The following is an 18,017-nucleotide window of genomic DNA, read 5'->3' on the forward strand; positions in this document are numbered from 1 at the left end:
AAAGGTTTTAAGCCCACCAAACTGTACCACCCCTCGCTGTATTCACCTACATATTAATTTTAATTAATTGTCCTCATAATCTGATGGTTTCTGCAAACTGGTATCACAATTAAGAAAGAGTAATAATAAAAAATTTTAGGCATTTAATGGCAAAAAACTCTTATTTGACACATTGACTGCTGTATCGCCACAGCCAACACAGCAGAACAATATGTCTGATGTCATGTGGCTCTGGCAGCCACAGTAGAGCCTCATGCCTAACGCCATGTGCCTGACCTGGCAATGAAACATCCATCACTAGGCGTGCAGCAGTCAGCAAGTTATATATAGCTGTACATAAATAAAAAATGAGAAATATTGAGGTATGCTTTGATTATGTTCCCCTTTGTATCCATTATGCCACTTTTTCCATTTTCACTTTTAATCATTACTTCTGTTATTTGTGCCTCAGTAATGATTCCAAATCATACAGTTATGGGCATTGTACCTATTTTCAATATTACCAGTAGCCGTTTATTTAAACTGTGCAAGTTCTATATGTGTAAGCACATTAATTGGATGTTCTCAGTTGGTTTCATATTTTATTATAAAAGTACTTTAGGTGGTGCAAATACAACAAAAGCTGCTAGAAAGTTGTGAGTAGATTTCATAAACACAAGTAAAGCTTAGACCTATACAGTTTACAAATATGCATAGACTAAATACAAATTATTTTTTTCTATCCTGTAACTCAAGTAACCATACATTTTAGTCCAAATTTTTTCTTACATACAGACCATTATTTTTTATTTAAAATTTAAAATTTCTGATTTTTTATTTGCTGTAGAAATGCCCGAAATCTTCATTCAGTTATTATAAAACGAGAGTCATAAATCCAAATAGTTTACAAATATCAACTGCAGTATATATCTTAGCAGCATCCCATATAGTTATTTCAATAAATGAATAATTTTCTGTTATTTTAAAATACATCTTAAAAACGAAAGTTCGTTCATTATTAAATGTCATCTTGAACACGTTTCTCACAGTTAACAAATTGTATAGCTGATGTTCTGTTCTGGCCTTGTGTGGTTTGACAAGAAATATTTGACACACTTATCATGGCATCTTCACATTCTTCTAACAGTGAGCTGAGAGAGAACATAAAATACATATGGAAATAACAGACAAAATTGTGATTACAAAAACACTAAAATATACTTTGACAGTGTGCAAAATAACAGAAAATGAATATCAGTTCACATAATTTGAACTACTTCTGTCAGAATATTCACTGATATAAATGAATAATAAACATGTATTCTTCTCCATTACAAATCACAAAACAATTCACAAAGTTCTTCATATCCATTTCTTGAAGCTATTTCTGTGATGGTTTCTTTGTTTTCATTCTTGCAGTTTTTTATGGCAAAAAATTCTGCATATTTTATCACTTTTAATTCGTTTAACTCTTTTATCACTGTGTTATCGTTCCCGCTTATTCTAATGAACATACATTCAATCAATTTTAGAGTCTCTGCAACTTCTTTTTTTCCTCCTTCTTCGGCGAAATGTAGTGGCGTCTTTTTACCTATTTTGGTTCTTGCATTGTATACTGCACCATTTTGCAATAAGGCGCACAGTATTTCATGATGGCCAAATTTTGCTGCGTAATGTAGTGGAGTAACGCCATTACTGTTGCTCAAATTAATATCAGCACCATTTTTAAGCAAAACATTAACAACGGCCAAATGTCCTTTCCAAGATGCATGGATAAGCGGTGTTCCATACTTCACACTGCTGCTGTTGACTGGTGCCCCATCCTGAATACATTTTTCAATTTCAGCACACTTTGATTTTTTCAGAGCTTGAAATAGCGCTTCAGTAGCACGCAATAAGGCATTTATATTCTCGTTCCTTTTCATCGCAGCAGTCTCTGAGACGGTCATGTTACCTAAGTAGGGGGCAGTCTTCACATCATAATGTGCACCATTTTCTAACAGCCATCTTGCAACGACAGGTTCATCACACTGTACAGTAACATAGAGAGCTGTTTCATTATGGAGTCCCCTTGCATTTATATCTGCTCCGTTTTCGATGAGAGCTCTCATGGTATTCAGTTTAGAGGCCTGCATCTGTGCACTCGATAGTCCCGACTCTTTGAGAAGGACTTGGATGGGACCCTGATGTGCTGCAAAGTGAAGTGGCGTCCATTTTCTGTGATCAACTGCACTGACTTTGGCTCCTTTTACCAAAAGGTATTTAACGACTTCGACGTTACAGTAGTCTGCTGCGAAATGCAATGGTGTAGTTAGCTCGTGAGTCTTCACATCAACTTCTGCACCCCTAGCGATAAGAATTTTTATGGTATCCAGATGGCCCTCGTAGGCGGCGCTATGCAGTGGCGTCCACATTCGATTATTAGTGACATTAACGTCAGCTTTGCTTTCGATCAGGATGTTTACTACAGCAGTGAAATTGTTACGTGCAGCAAGGTGTAAGGGTGTTGTTCCAGTCCTGTCCCTCGTATTCACGCTAGCACCTTTCGCAATCAAAAGTGTGGCGATTTCTGCTGAGTTTTCGCTCTGTGCTACACTAAGCAATGGCGTCCATCCGTCGTTATCTCTCACATTCACATCTGCCCCACTGTTTATCAAAAACTGACTTACTGCGGTGTGTCTATTTTGTACGGCCAAGTGCAATGCAGTGGAGCCTTCTCCATTCTTTGCGTTAATCGCGGCCTTATTCTGGAGCAGCAGCTTTGTTATTTTGATATTTCCCTTTTTTGCTGCGAAATGTAGTGGTGTCGAACGCTCCGAATTTCTGGCATTTACAACAGCACCGCTTTGCACAAGAAATTCGGCTACGTCTTCGAAATTCTGCGTCACAGCGACAATTAGCGGTGTGTCTTTCCTGACGTTGTCCCCGGCATTCACGTCTGCATTCGCCGAAATCAGTGCCTTCACTACAGGCAAATGTCCGTGGTGTGCTGCAAGGTGTAACGGATATACTCTGGAACTACTCTTGGCATTAACATTAGCGCCTGCAGTGATCAAAGTTTGCGCGATGTTTGGGTCAGCAATTCTGGCCGCTGAATGTAACGGCGTCAGACCCCTTTCAAGGACCCCCACTGGAGAAGGGGCAGATGCTTCTGCATTTACATCACAGCCCTTTTCGAGAAGCGCTTTAATAATTTCCAAATGGCCTTGCTCCGCAGCAATGTGGAGCGGTCGTACCTTAAAACAGTCTGCTGCATCGGCGTCTGCTCCTTCCGCCAGCATTCGCAAGACAGCTTGCAAGTCGCCGAAAGCTACTGCTGCGTGGAGTTGCTCTGTCTTGCTGTCGCTCGCGAACATTGTTCACAGAATATGTCGCGGAGACTAACACGGAGAAACACCGCACTGTCACACACGCGCACTACCCTCCGGACAACACTCCACACTGTCGCATCCAAACTGACGTTCTCCCCACACAAGCACTCATATAAAAGATGTACGCCATACAGGTTCACCAACATTTGAGACACTAAACCATCTTAGGAATACAGAAGCAAGAAAAACTTCCTTACAGAAGTAGCCAAGCTGCTACTATCGCAAAATAACACTGAAAAGCCACACTGAAATATTAATAGGCTACTATACTTCTACATTGGTAAGATACGTACCCGCAACAGTGCTGGTCAAATACATTGAGGTATAATAAGGGGAGATGACGCTACAGCGCTAGTCTGTTCCACACATATGTTCGGTCACAGCCGACAAGTGTGAAACGATGCTTCGGTTTCTATTCAGTGTCTAACAGAAACAGTAGAGCACCGAATATTCCCTCGACACGAACAAGTTTCATCAGGTTTCTATAAGGGGCAAGCAGACAGCAATCGAGGCGTTCACACACGCTCGGTTCAGTTTCTGCTTCAACCTGTCAGCCAGTAGATCTCTTTAAAAATTATCTCTTATTTTTGGTCACTTTTTTCTAAAAAAGTGAACATTTTACCAGATGTTGACGTGGCTCAGCTGATTTCTGTTGTGCAATCAATCCAGTGCTGTGGGGCAAAACTTGTGAAAGACATAAGGATTAATTTAAGACACAGGAAGAAATTGTCAACGACTTTGATAGATTTAGCATCACTAAGTACTGAATAACTGATTTTTGTCGAGTAAGAGCCATATTACCTAGGAAAACTGGTAAATTTTCCGCTATTTTGACGAAATGAAAACGTTGTGCTTTGAAAATAAAAAAAAAAAAAAACATGACATTTATTAAAATACCTTACATATCAAATTACAATACAGTAAACGGTTGATTACATTCCCTTATAAATGTATCTTACCGTAGAAGACGGTCCTTTAGCACCTGTAATTCATCAAATGATGTCGACATCCTGAAGTAATTAAAAAAATGTATTCATGGTCTCGCAACTTCGGGAAAATCGTATAGAATGCTCTAAATTCCTTCTGTAAAGCGATGAGAGGGTGTCTCAGTGAATTCTGGTATTCCTCCTTTGCTTTTTATTTATTCTTCTATAGAGAAACAAAATGGCAACAGCTTGACTTCTCTCCGTGATCACTACTGAGCCGGTATACGGGAGATAACATAAAACCTAATATGAGTCGTTTGAGAACCTTGTATGTGTGCGTTGCAACGGAAAACGAAGCCAACCGAGTGCAACTGCATACGGGCGAAACAGGTCTTATGCTGTACGCTTCTTTGAAGTTGGTACCGCCATGTTAGTTTGTTTAAAACGGTAGCGGACGATCACTTCTTGTTCTTAATTTCTGTCGTCTACTCGCAACGGTTATTTTAAACAGTAAATGATACAGTGCTTTTGTGAGTAACTCAGCATCAGGAAACCATTTTTTTGTCTTAAGTGCCTATTTGATCCAATAATACTACACATATCGCCTCATTAATGAAACTTTCTATTTGTTATAGGCCTACGTTTCTAAACACCAAGAAGAGAAATATTTGATATGAAAATGTTGCTTTCATAATCCAGCATTTTTCTTAATATGGACTGACGAAACTGATATTCAGTCAATGTTGTCTACCCAGAAATGATGAGAACATACTCGTATGGCGCCATGTTTGGTTGGTTTCTAGTCTTTCCTTTACACAGCGTTCACAAGAGTGATTTTCCAGAAGTCTAAATTCAAATGACAGAAATTGAACCACTACAGTAACCAGTGCAACAAAAAGTCATGTGCGGAATTTAAAAAATCTCGCTTGAATCCGCTTACGAATGAAATGTGATTCCTTCACTCTTTAGATTATAAACAGGACGACTAGCACAGCTACAAATTTTGCAAGCTCCCATTTTTTATCAAAACACTTCCACAGGAAGCTAATATTTGGGCATACTAACATGACGACCGTCGGCTTCAAGTTTGTGACGTCATGGCAACTCCCTTTATTAAACTTCATGGTCAAATAGGAACGCCGCTGTGGACAAGTAGATCTGTTTAAAAAAAATGTGTACAGGGTGAATCCCTTTAGTGATATCAACAGGTACATCCAACTGAAGTAAAGTAATTCGTGCGATTAACAATTGTATACAAGTTTATTCTCGGTAAATGTACAGGAATCAGTGATACTACAAATCCGTAAGCAAAAAGTGACGTCCGACCTTTTCAGAATATGTGCTCGCAATCTACCGGGAGCCGTCGCCACTTGTCTGCTGGCAAACGCCTCGCGCTTTCCCCAACAGATGGCGATTGTGCTTCTTACGGCTGCGGTCGCAGTGGAACAGGAATCTGTCTGTTGTTTCCGCCGACGGGCGACATCGGCCGAAGATGGACGATCTTTTCAAATCAGTGCGCCATTACATATACGTCTTCATTCTTCATCTACACTATGGAAACCTCCCTGAAGTGCGTGGCAGGGGGTACATGCCATTGTACTCGTTCCAATCACTTATGGAGCGCGGGAAGAGAGATGGTTTGAATGCCTCTGTGTGCGTTGTAATAATTATGCTAATCTTGTCTTCACGATATCTATGTGAGCAATATAGGTGTTGTAGTATATTTGTACAACCACCATTTAAAGCCTGTTTTTGAAACTTTGTTAGTAGACTTTCTTGGGGCAGTTACGTCTATCTTCCAGAGCTTCCAGTTCAGTTTCTTCAAAATCTCTGCGACGCTTTCCCACGGGAAACCTGTGACCATTCGTGCTGCTCTTCTCTGTATGCGTTGAATACCCCTGTTAGTCCTATTTGGTATGAGTCTCATACATTTTAGCAATATTCTAGAACGGCTTGCACGAGTGATATGTAAGCAATATCCGTTGTAGATTGACTGCACTTCCTCAGTATTATACCAATAAACGGAATTCTACCACCTGCTTTACCGACTACTGAGCCTATGTGATCGTTCCATTTCATATCTCTACAAAGTGTTTCGTCCAGGTATTTCTACGAGTTGGTCGCTTCCAACAGTTGCTCTTTGATATTATAGTCATAGGATACTACAGTTTTACGTTTTGTGAAGTGCGCAATTTTACATTTCTGAACATTTAAAGCAAGTTGCCGATATTTGCGCCACTTTGAAATCTTATCAAAATCTGACTGAATATTTATACATTTTATTTCAGACAGTACTTCATTATACAGTAGATATCTACATCGCCTGCAACAAGTCGGAGGTTATCATTAATATTGTCCGCAAGGTAATTAATATATAACATGAGCAGCAAGGATCCCAGCACACTTCCCTGTAGCATACTCAAAGTTACTTCCATATGTGACGTTGACTCTCAACACAAGATAACATGCTGTGTTCATCCTACCAAAAAGTGCTAGCTAAAAATTCAGTTGATGCCTCATATGACCGTATTTTTACCAATAGCCGTAGGTGTGGTATTGAGTTAAATGCTTTTCGGAAATCAAGGTAAACTGCAAGTACCTGACAGCCTTGCTCCAAAGCTTTTAGTATGTCATGTAAGAAAAGTGCGAGTTGAGTTCACATAGTGGATGTTTTCCAACATAGTTATTGGGGGATTGGGGCACACCTGAAGTTACTTCTACATCTGCCAGTGACTCTCCATCACAGACAACATGCTGCATACCCCCTATCAAAATGTTCTTAATCGAAATTTCACTTTGTATCCCATATGATCGTACTTTTGACAATAAGGGTAGGTGTGGTACTGAGCCAAATGTTTTTCTGAAATCAAGAAATATTGCATTACCTGACTGCCATGATTCAAAGCTTTCAGTATGTCATGTAAGAAAAGTGCGAGTTGAGTTCACATAGTGGATGTTTTCCAACATAGTTATTGGGGGATTGGGGCACACCTGAAGTTACTTCTACATCTGCCAGTGACTCTCCATCACAGACAACATGCTGCATACCCCCTATCAAAATGTTCTTAATCGAAATTTCACTTTGTATCCCATATGATCGTACTTTTGACAATAAGGGTAGGTGTGGTACTGAGCCAAATGTTTTTCTGAAATCAAGAAATATTGCATTACCTGACTGCCATGATTCAAAGCTTTCAGTATGTCATGTAAGAAAAGTACGAGCTGAGTTTCACATGGCCGGCCGCTGTGGCCGAGTGGTTCTAGGCGCTTCTGTCTGGAACCGCGCGACCGCTACGGTCGCAGGTTCGAATCCTGCCTCGGGCATGGATGTGTGTGATGTCCTTAGGTTAGTTAGGTTTAAGTAGTTCTAAGTTCTAGGGGACTGATGACCTTAGATGTTAAGTCTCATAGTGCTCAGAGCCATTTTTTGAGTTTCACTTGATGGATATTTTCAGAATCCGTGCTGGTTGGCATGGAGGGGTACATTTTGTTCAATAAGCTCAAAATATGTTCTAAGACACTGGACGGTAGTTTTGTGGATCACTTCTGCTATCCTTCTTGTGGAGGGTGGTGACTTGTGCTTCCTTCCAACTACAGGGCACAGTTTTTTCTTCGAGGGACCTACGATAGATTGTAGTTAAAAGAGGGGCTAACTCGGCCGAAAATTCAATATGGAATCTGACAGGGATTCCATCGGGCCCTGGAACTTCGTTCAGTTTTAATGATTTCAACTACTTCTCAACACCACTGACACTAACGCTGATTTCACTCATCTTTTCAGTCGTACGAGGATTAAATTGGGGCAATACTGCTGGTGCTCACTTTGCAAAGGAATATTTGAAAACAGAATCAAGCGTTTCAGCTTCTGCTTTGCTACCCTTAATTTCAGTTCCCGTCTCATTCGCTAGGGACTGGACACTGACTTTGGTGCCACTAACAGCCTTTACTATTTGGCTTTTGTGAAAGATCAGTTGACACCATGCTACTACGGCAGTCACTGAAGACTTCTCGCATTGCTCTCTTGAAAGCCAAACGCGTATCATCCAGTATCTATGCTCCTAAGCTTTTTTTGCACCTATTATGCAGTATTCTCTGTTTCTTTGGAAGTTTCTTTACAGTGAATGAATAGCATGGAGTGTCCCTCCCATTATGAATTATTTTACAGGTACATGTCTAACAAGGGCATTGTCAATTATTCTTTTAAACTTGAGCCATAATTCCTCTACATGCTCCAGCCCTGTGCTGAATGTTTCAATTTCCTCATTGAGATATGGCACTACTCTTTTTTATATAGTTTACTGAACATGTAATATCTCTCTGGTTGATTAGTTGTCCTTTGTACTTTGGTAATCAATGTTGCCACAACCGCATCATGGTCACCGATACCAGTTTCGATGTGGACATCCTCAAAGAGATCAGTTCTTTTTGTCTCATTAGGTCCAATACATTTCCATCTTGATTGGGGTTCCGAAATATTTGTGCTAGATAGTTTTCAGCTAAAGCATTTAGTATCGTTTCACAGGATGTCTTACCACACTCACCACTACCCCCATGCCCACCACCAGACTACATGCACGGTCACGCTGTAGCCGACCTCATCATCCAAATGTACAGACTTTGGATGACAATCGGTGACATTCAGATCAGTTTGTTTCCTTTGTTCAAATCAACTGATGTTCTCCCACACAGAATATGGACTGTTAGAACCTGCTAAGTTTAGTCCAAACCAGGGTGAGCTTGGGGCAAATTCATAACCAGGATGTGATTTGAAATCTAGTGGCTGAAACCACAGGTTTGTGGGACACCGCAAGTAAGCAACATTTTTATTGGAAATTTTAGGCGTAAATTATAACTTCAAAAAACAATTTGTTCGAGTGAGAAGACGGGCGTACTTCTGTTTATTGTCACTGTAATGGATCTTTTTTGGAATGTGTTGGAGTGGGTATAAGCTGCTTACAGATTATTTGGGTTTTATACCAGTATGGTGCTGATACTGTTATATGAACTGGTTTGCAAATGTGGTGTTTGTTTTTTTTCTTTTCTGTATGTTACACTGTAGTGAGAAGAGTCATGGGATAGCGATATACGTATATACGAGGGTCGTTCAATAAGTAGTGGGCCACATTTTTTTTTCTCAGAACATATTTATTGTTAAGAGTCAGAATTTGGTGACAACATATATCAGCAAGTCTTGTCCGTGTCCTATTTTTCTATGTAGTCTCCATCAAGTTCTATGGAAGAGCATGTATTCCCTGCTGGTAAAAGCTCTTGTCCTATAGGCGTAGCCTTGTTTTCACAGCCATGTTTTCACAGCATGACTGACACAATCGTCACCCTCAAAGTGTGCTCCTTGTCGGTCTCAAAACGCTCCAAAAGTTGAAATGAAATAGCCCTTCTTTGAATCTTGTGGTCCGTTGTGAGCATTCGCAAAAGCCATCGTGAGCACCTCTTTGAATATCGGACAGTCTCGATCAATGCAGACGCATTTCCAATGCTGACCAACAACTGTGGAGCCAACTGTTGAGTTGTGATGTGCCTGTCAGCACGAATAATGGCATCAGCACGATTTAGCCTGTCTTCGGCAGTGGCTGTGACAGGACATCCCGAGCATGGCTGATCATGAGCTCTGTTTATGCATTTCCTGAGGCTATAACTTTCTTTACCCATCGCCCAACTGTACTCCAATCAACTGCAGCATCACCGTGTACTGTACACAAACGTTTATGTATGTTTGCCATGGGTCCGTTTTCTGCACACAGGAACTCAGTAACAGCATGCTGCTTGTAATGTGAGCCGTATGCAGATGCCACTTTGACACTGTACTATGGCTCTGCCATCCTCCAGAAGGGTTTGAACCTTCACTGGCGCACAGAACAAACATCAAATGTGAAGCGCCAACAAGGACGTTTGTTAATGTATATTAATGGCTTTTAAAAAAAAAATGTGGGGCATTACTTATTGAATGACCTTCGTATGTATGCCGGTAGTATCGTGTACACAAGGCAGAGCTGTCATTTTTACTTAGGTGATCAATGTGAAAAGGTTTCCGACTTGATTATGGCTGCACGACGGGAATTAACAGACTTTGAACGCGGAATGGTAGTTGAAGCTGGACACATGGGACATTCCATTGCGGAACTCGTTAGGGAATTCAGTATTCCGAGATCCGCAGTGTTAAGAGAGAGCCGAGAATACCACATTTCAGGCATTACCTCTCATCACAGACAATGCAGTGGCCGAGGGTGTTTGCGTAGAGTAGTCAGTTCTTGTAGGCAAGCAACATTGCATGAAATAACCACAGAAATCAACGTCAGATCCACAACGAACATATCCGTTAGGACAGTGTGAAGAAATTTGGCGTTAATGGGCTATGCCAGCAACGTCAGACGCGAGTGCTTTGATAAATGGTGAAAAATAAGTATACAATTTTGACTATGACTTCATACATAAAAGGATTATCATTGTTGGTAAAAATATAAATAGAGATTTAAACGTTGATGATTTTGATATAATAGTAAGTGTAACTAATAAGCTATATTCAATAAATAATAGTAATCAATCAATAAAGGTACACAAGTTTTATAACTCTAACATTAATAGATTCCATTAAAACTATTCCTGTAGATGTAAATATAATTCTGTTTAGTGAAATAATTAAAAATTTAATAGATTTTTGATCTATATAAATGAATAATCATAATTCACATTTAGTTCTTAAAGATGATTATATTTATTGTTTGAAAAGTAAAAAGTTTACAGAAACACATAATCCGCATAAAGTAACAACTAAAAATGGAACACAAAGAATCTTTTGTAAATCTAAAAAATAAATTTAAAAAAAAATTGTAAATGGTGAAGGATTAAATAATATTCGTGAAAATATAATTAATGACTTAATAAACCAATTGGAAAGAATTTTAAAAAGAAGAAATGTTGTTTCTTTTGGTATAAATAATTTATGACAAGCTGAACTAGTTGAAATGGATTCAGGTAGTTCAAAAGGAATTTCAAAAATAGACAAATGTTATAAATATTTATGAACAATAAATGATGTTTTTTCAAAATATGCATTTGCTGCTCCTATTAAAAATAAAGAAGCTAAAAATATAGTTCATGCTTTTCAAAGAATGTTAATAGTTAGAAAGCCAAATAACTTACAAACAGATAATGGTAAAGAATTTTATAAGAAACATTTTCAAGAATTAATGAAGAAATATAACATTAATATTATTCAAATTTTTCAGAATTAAAAGCATCTGTTGTTGAACGATTTAACAGAACACTAAAAGGAAAAAATGTGGAAGAAATTTGCTTTACAGGGAAATTACAAATGGTTAAATTTTTTAAGAAATCGATGTGATGAATACAATAACACAAAACCTTCTATACTAAAAATGAAACCAATAGAAGTTAATGAAAAATTTAAAAATAATTAACATTATACTTAATGAAAATGCTATGTTTAAAAAAATGTGATAAAGTTAAAATTACTAAACTTAAAAATCTTTCTGAAAAACGATATAAAGCTAAATTGGTCATCAGAAATATTTGAAATTGAAGATGTTATATATTCTAATCCAATTAAATATTAATTAAAGACATAAAAGGAAATTTATACAAACAAAAACTACAAAAACAAAACAACCACATGTATTATACATGTTTAAGTTAAATGGTTAGATTTTGATAATTCACATAACGATTGGATAAATAAAGTTCAAGTAATTTTATGAAGAATTAGTTTCCTATTCAATTTAACAATCAATAAGTTTTTAAACAATTAGTTTTGTAAAAGAATCAGTTTGCTATTTAGTTTAAAAATCAGTTAGTTTTTAAATATATAGTTTTTAAAAGATTGAGATTACTATTTAATTTAACAAGCAATTAGTTTTTCAAAAGGATTACTTGACTATATATTTAAACAACCAATTTAAAAAATTAGTTTTTAAGCAATTAGTTTTTTAAATAATTAGTTAACAATTTAGCTTACTATTTAGTTTAACACTCATTTAGTTGTTAAATAAGTATCCTTATTTTCAATTTGAACATCTTTTGATTTTATTATTTCATCTTTTATATTAATTCTTCCTTGTTTTACTTTAATACTTTCATCTTTCATTTTAATTCTATGACCATTAGTTTAATTGTTTCTTTGATTATTTTATTCAATGATTGTAGCTTTTGTATACAAAAATTTTTGTGTTTTATTTGAAGTTTGTAAGAAGCTTCCATTAATATAGAAAATATTTTAAATATAAATTTTTTTTAATTTTATGTAGGAGTAGTTTTATTAATTTTATATATAAAAAAATTTATTACATTTTTAATAACTTACAATGACCATATGGCAGTCAGTCTATCTTTTATTATCATGAGGACTATTTCGTTTACTTGAATTTTGAATATTTCATGTTTTTCACCTTAATTAAATTATTTTTTTGTATTGTGAATATTTAAATACTAGATACGGAGAACAACTTTGTCTAGAACTCAATAATGATTTTTAAGTTATTTTATCAAATAGATTTTATAAATTAATTGATGATTTTGATTTTGAAGTAATTAAAAAGCGACAAATGAAATTGAAATATAACAGAATGAAAAAACTTCAAAATAGAAATAATGAATTTCATGATATAGAGTTCACAATATAAAATTTTTAAAATAATGTACTTATTTTTTAACTAATACATTTTACTGTCTTACAATCATGTCATAAATTTATATATTTTACTTTTGTTAACTAATACATTTCATTTAATTTACTTATGTTCACAATGTGATTTTTTAAAATAATGTAATTTGTTAACCAATACTTTTTAATTTATTTACTTTCATTCACAATATGATTTTTTATAATAATTTACTTTGTTAACTAATACATTTTAATTAATGGACATACACTGACAGTTTAAAATTTTTATAAATAACTTACTTTTTACTAATACATTTTAATTAATTTACTTACCTTCACAGAGAAATATTTTTAAAAATGACATACTTTTGTTTACTAAAACAAGTTATTGTGTAAAAACCACGTTGTAAATGAAGTTAGAAATCTGTTGTTTATTTTAATTGGTGGTATTATTGTAAATAATAGGTAATTAGTTAACATTATTAACTCAGTTTAGTTAATTAGTTATACTAAATTTTTAAAAAAGTTTTTTAAAGCAGTTGTGTTATTTATAAAATACAGAATATATTTTAAGATTGCATTAGTGTGTCAGAGCCTACAAAAACATTCTACAGTTCCAGGTGTTAAAAATCAATAGATCTTCTTTCTCCAGCTTTTCATAGGAGACCACTTACGCTGTGGACTAAGTAGACATTTGTTTTCTTTTTTTGTCAATATTTCAACATGATATTTAAGACATTCAAATTTCGAACTTTACAATTCCCTGTTATTTACATCAAACAATTGCATTTCAAAGTTGCCAACGTCATTATTAATGAGAGAAAAATTTAATTTCGTTACAGCAGAATTAAGCATTTTTGTTAACAAAGGCTAATGTCGCTTTGTTGTTTCTGAATTCCTGAAACCCATTGACAAAAGCTTCCCCCACATTTTAAATTTGTTTTTATGAAATACAAAATTATTTCCTTGGTGATGTTTCAAACAGATTGGAAAGTGAATCAGTGTTTCTGTTTCAAAATTTTGAAGAAAAAGAGAGAATACTTTTTTGAACAAATATATTTTCTAACAAAGGAGACATTGTGCTCCCCAATAGTTTACAATTAAGTTTATTTAGATGAGACGTAATGTCTACTATGAAGTAAAATTATTGGATCCAGTGATCGCTCTTTAGTTCTGGAAAGTGAGCACACTTGTCAAGGAGGAATGCTTTCATCTTTGATAATAAGGTAGCGATACATTTCCTATTAATAACTAACTTACCTTGTTATGCAGCAGAAGATCTGCATAATCACTCTCCATTTCAGCTGACAATCGTTGAATCTGGCAATGATTAAGAGCTTTAATAATCACCAATGTCATAGCTTCGCAAATTTCCTCAGTAAATGTCTGCATACAAAGCATTTGTTGCTAAATGAGGCAATGGTAAGTAATTATCTTGTGATTAAGTTTTACCTTCAAAAAGCAACAAACCCAAAAGCCAGTGTAGAAGTGTGTACAGAAACAGATAAGTGAGAAAACCGCGCAGTATGCATGTTTATTTGTATATAACTGCCGACTTCGAATTTTCCTTTTTATATGACTGCATATACAGGGTGAGTCACCTAACGTTACCGCTGGATATATTTCGTAAACCACATCAAATACTGACGAATCGATTCCACAGACCGAACGTGAGAAGAGGGACTAGTGTAATTGTTTAATACAAACCATACAAAAATGCGCGGAAGTATGTTTTTTAACACAAATCTACGTTTTTTTAAATGGAACCACGTTAGTTTTGTTAGCACATCTGAACATATAAACAAATACGTAATCAGTGCCGTTTTTTGCATTGTAAAATGTTAATTACATCCGGAGGTAATGTAACCTAAAGTTGACGCTTGAAACCTCCGACGTTCAGTTGCATGTTGTAACAAACACGGGCCACGGTCAGCGAGCAGCATCTGCAGGGACATGTTTACGATGACGACCGTGTTTACGAGTGTGGATGTAGTGCACTGTTGTTGTTTGGTCTAGCTGTCGCAGTGTCCGCATGTAGCGCTTGCTGCTATTGTTATTCTGCATTCATCTCCGCATGCAGACCAACTGTAGTACACCGTGTTACCAGACGTCTGTGATAGTGTAGTGTTGTAGGAACTGTGACCATGGTGTATTCGAACTCTGAAAAGGCAGAGATGATACTCATCTATGGCGAGTGTCGACGAAATGCTGCTGAAGCCTGCAGGGTGTATGCAGAACGGTACCCGGACAGAGAGCATCCAACGTGCCACACATTGCAAAACATCTACCGCCAACTGTATGCAACAGGTATGGTCGTAGCACGCAAACGGGTCCGTATCAGGCCCGTCACAGGAGAAGCGGGTGCAGCTGGTGTGTTCCTGCTGTTGCCATGAACTCATACATGAGAACATGGGACATTGCGAGAGCTGGTGGACTGAGTCAAAGTAGTGTCATGCGCATACTGCATCGTCAGCGCTTTCACCCATTTCAAGTGTTGCTACATCAGCAATTACATGGTGATGACTTTAATCATCGAGTGCAATTCTGTCAATGGGCATTAACGGAGAATGCGTTGCAGTTCTACCTGTTTACCGATGAAGCGGGTTTCACAAACCACGGGGCAGTGAATCTACGGAACATGCATTACTGGTCCGTGGACAATCCTCGCTGGCTCAGACAGGTAGAGCGACGGCGACCGTGGACTGTAAATGTATGGTACAGAATCATTGGCGACCACCTCATTGGTCCTCACTTCATTGCAGGGGCCCCAACAGCTGCAACATATATCGCGTTTCTACAGAATGATCTGACAACGTTGCTCGAAAACGTCCCACTGGAAACGCGTCGACGTATGTGGTATCAGCATGATGGTGCACCTGCACATTCCGCAATTAACACTAGGCTGACCCTTGACAGAATGTTCGACGGGCGTTTCATAGGACGTGGAGGACGCATAAATTGGCCAGCCCATTCTCCTGATCTTACACCTCTGGACTTCTTTCTGTGGGATATGTTAAAGGAGAATGTGTACCGTGATGTGCCTACAAGCCCAGAGGATATGAAACAACGTATTGTGGCAGCCTGCGGCGACATTACACCAGATGTACTGCGGCGTGTACGACATTCATTACGCCAGAGATTGCAATTGTGTGCAGCAAATGATGGCCACCACATTGAACATCTATTGGCCTGACATGTCGGGACACACTCTATTCCACTCCGTAATTGAAAACGGAAACCACGTGTGTACGTGCACCTCACCCCTCATGGTAAGGTACATGTGCGTCATTGAAAAAGACCAGTAAAAAGGTGTTAGCATGTGGACGTAATGTGCTGTTCCAGTCTCTTCTGTACCTAAGGTCCATCACCGTTCCCTTTGGATCCCTACGTAATTCGGTGCTCTCTGATACACACGATCGAACAGCGGAGGAGTGGTACTCAAGCGTCAACTTTATGTTACAATATCTCCGGATGTAATTAACATTTTACAATGCAACAAACGGCACTGATTACGTATTTGTTTATATGTTCAGATGTGCTAACAAAACTAACGGGGTTCCATTTAAAAAAACGTAGGTTTGTGTTAAGAAACATACTTCCGTGCATTTTTTTATGGTTTGTGTTAACCAATTACACTAGCCCCTCTCCTCACGTTCGGTCTGTGGAATCGATTCGTCAGTATTTGATGTGGTTTACGAAATATATCCAGCGGTAATGTTTGGTGACTCACCCTGTATATGATTCGTGATCCGATTTGAAGTGCTAGATTTGCATATTTTATTGTCACGTCACTTCTGCATTACCTTTCATTGATTGTATCAATACCCAAATGTATCTTGATATGTACTGTGTAATTTAGAACATTCACGAGTGCCGCGATAAACTTGTTCTGTTATCGTCATTTGTAGGCTTAAACGTATTTATCGTCTTTTAAAGTTTGTGAGAACAGTAGGCCTGTCCACGTTCAAAACATTCGTTCTAATAATTCCATTGCAGAGTTATGTGAGAAATAGCTTACCTTTGAGAATTGTGGAATTTGCAACTTTTTAGCTCAACTGATTAAAAGATAATCAGTGGGCTTAATTTAAAGTTCTTTGTTCACTGCCTTGTAATACAGTGCGTTAGCAAAACTGCAGCCCCACTGTGAAAACTATTCTTGAACACGGAGTGGGTTGGTTGACTTTTGTAAACAGCTGGAAATCGCCCTGACTACTGTCAAACGATTGGCAGCTGCTGCGCATTTGGGGTGTTGGAAGAGCTCCTGAGAATCGTGTGCCTGTGATACTAGTACTGGAGGTACCTCGTACTGCTCTATTCTGTGGAGTCTGTCTCCTCTGCAGAAAGTACAGGATCTGTCATTACTCGTCGACTTGACTGCGAGTGGCGTCTCAGTGTTGGATCTAGTCATCCTGCACAGAGGTGGACAGGGACCAGGGAGGACTCAGGGTGTCGTACTAATCCCTCCATCCCACAAATTTGAGAATCTGTCTTTCACTGAAACTGAAACTGAACCAGTAGGACTCACTTCACCTGTGTGGAGGAAACCTAGTTTGTCTAATGTCGAGAGGAGGCAAACAGAAAAGGGTAGGGTCTATTAATCGTCGGCAGTTCAAACATACAGCGAATGATGGTACCATTTAGGGAAATGGCAGCAAGGGACAGGAAAGGGTACTAGGTGCACCCAGTGGGTATTCCTGGGGGCCTCATTCAATACGTTGAAGGGGCCATTGAGCAGCCATTAAGAAGATGCAACTAACTGCAGATTGTGAAGCACGTTGGAACAAATGATGCCTGTTGTGTGGGTTCCGAGGTCATACTTGGGTCATTCCAGCGACAGCAGAGAAGGTTTGGAAGACCAGCCTTGTGCATGGAGTTTCAACGAAGATCACAATTTGTAGCATTGTCCCCAGGAACGATCGTGGCCCTCTGGTTCTGAGTCGAGTTGAAGGACTGGACCAGATACTTCAAAGGTTCTGTGACAAGCGAGGCTGCGACTTCTTTGGCCTACAAGATAGGGTTGAGAGCTGTGGGTCCTCGGGCGTTCACTATACATAAGAGGGTGCTACTCAGGTAGTTGACTGTGTGTGGGGTGCACACAAGGGTTTT

The 18,017-nt window shown here is 38.0% G+C and overlaps 1 protein-coding gene across 1 annotated transcript in view; it reads right to left on the minus strand.

Annotated features, from left to right (window-relative positions):
* LOC124594468 (ankyrin-1-like) overlaps window positions 1–14,270 on the minus strand; it is a 196,879-nt gene extending 182,609 nt beyond the window's left edge. Inside the window, exon 1 of the mRNA XM_047132842.1 lies at window positions 14,172–14,270. Within this exon, the coding sequence (XP_046988798.1) occupies window positions 14,172–14,270 (99 nt within the window). The remainder of the gene's footprint in view (window positions 1–14,171) is intronic.
* Window positions 14,271–18,017: the final 3,747 nt, after the last annotated feature.

This window comes from Schistocerca americana, chromosome 2 (assembly GCF_021461395.2).
Source record: "Schistocerca americana isolate TAMUIC-IGC-003095 chromosome 2, iqSchAmer2.1, whole genome shotgun sequence".
Taxonomy (NCBI): Eukaryota; Metazoa; Arthropoda; class Insecta; order Orthoptera; family Acrididae; genus Schistocerca; species Schistocerca americana.